Source organism: Eurypyga helias, unplaced genomic scaffold, assembly GCF_000690775.1.
Source record: "Eurypyga helias isolate BGI_N326 unplaced genomic scaffold, ASM69077v1 Scaffold50803, whole genome shotgun sequence".
In the NCBI taxonomy this organism is placed as follows: domain Eukaryota; kingdom Metazoa; phylum Chordata; class Aves; order Eurypygiformes; family Eurypygidae; genus Eurypyga; species Eurypyga helias.
Window position 1 is genome coordinate 1 of NW_010241551.1, and position 1,542 is coordinate 1,542.

General features: G+C 61.5%; 1 protein-coding gene across 1 annotated transcript; it reads right to left on the minus strand.

Annotated features, from left to right (window-relative positions):
• Positions 1 to 5: 5 nt before the first annotated feature.
• LOC104507470 (solute carrier family 2, facilitated glucose transporter member 1) lies at positions 6 to 1,445 on the minus strand (the record flags this gene model as incomplete). Its single annotated transcript, XM_010148767.1, has 5 exons — positions 6 to 92; positions 356 to 559; positions 852 to 953; positions 1,058 to 1,162; positions 1,258 to 1,445. Coding segments are annotated over 5 exons (686 nt in total), but the record flags the coding sequence as incomplete, so codon positions are not given.
• Between the last annotated feature and the right edge of the window lie 97 nt (positions 1,446 to 1,542).

Sequence of the window (1,542 nt, forward strand, 5' to 3'; positions counted from 1 at the left end):
CCCTTCGTCTCCGGCACCTTGAAGTAGGTGAAGATGAAGAAGAGGACTAGCAGCACCGTGAAGATGATGAAGACATACGAACCGCAGAGTTGCTGGGAAGGAGGGGAGAGGAAGGGTGAGTGCGTGGGCGATGGTGCTCAGGGGACCCCCACACCACCCACCCTGCCCAGCAGGTCCCAGGTCTGGTCTCCCCGCTGACAGATCTCCAGTTGGAGGGGATCCATCATCCCTCGATCCCAGCCCCATCCCTCTTCCCCTCGCCCAAGCAGAGCCCCTCAGCCCCAGTTTCAGGGCTCCAGAGGAGTGGGGCAAGGCAGGGCCCCGGCCCCATCCCGGCGAGAGGTGGGATGCTCACCGCGATATACTGGAAGCCCATGCCCACAATGAAGTTGGAGGTCCAGTTGGAAAGCCCGGCAACGGCGAAGGCAGCGGGACGAGGCCCTTGGCTGAACAGCTCTGCCACGATGAACCAGGGGATGGGGCCTGGACCGATCTCAAAGAAGGCCACAAACCCAAAGATGGCCACAATGCTGATGTAGGACATCCAGGGCATCTGGTCCTGATCCAAGGGAGAGAGAATGTCAGGTCGGTGGGATGGACAAACCATCCAGCTATCCCAGATGGAATTCAGCCCAGTGTGCTGCTGGCAGAGAAGCCACGAAATTTCTCCAGAGCAGAGACTGGATTTCTGGGACCTCACGAGACTTGGGCAGCAGGGACAGCTCAGCCGCCACCTCCAGGAGAACAAGGCTTCCCCCGCCCCAGCCAGAGCTCCTCCTGCAAGCCCCACGGCGCAGGGCAGGCGTGGGACCTCCTTCAGCCCACCCGTCCCCTCGGGGCCCATCACTCACCAGCAGCGTCAGGGCAATGGTCATGAGCACCGCACACCCCGCCATCCCTGCCAGGCCGATGAGGTGGAGGGTCCTGCGTCCGGCTCGTTCCACCACAAAGAGCTGTTGGGTGCAGACAGGGGGCCATCAGCACATCCCCGGCCCAGAGGAGAGCCCTCCCCCTTCCCACCACCTCCCCAGCAAGGGCTCAGCGGGCCAGAACTCACCGAGACAACCGTGAACGCGGTGTTCACCACCCCGGAGCCGATGGTGGCGTAGACGGGCTGCTCCACACCGGACTTCTCAAAGATGCTGGTGGAGTAGTAGAAGACCTACAAAGGGCAGGGCCGTGCCATGATGAAAGGAGTCAGGTCTCTGTGCCAGCAGGACCCAAGCTCCGGGTGAAACGAGCCACCCCAGAACTCACCGCGTTGATGCCCGAGAGCTGCTGAGACAGCTGCAGAACGATGGCGATGAGGATGGGCTGGCGATACATGGGGGAACGGAAGAGCTCCATTATGGTGACCTTCTTCTCCCTCATCATCTGCCGGCTCTCCTCCTTCATCTCCTGGAGGTCGCTGCTGACGTCTGTCGTGCCCCGCAGCTTCTTGAGGACTAAGGGGAAGAGGCGGAGTCAGGAGTAGCCGAGGACCCTTCAGCAAGGTGGGACAAGCTCGGGCCGGGCGTTACTCATAGAATCATAGAATCACAG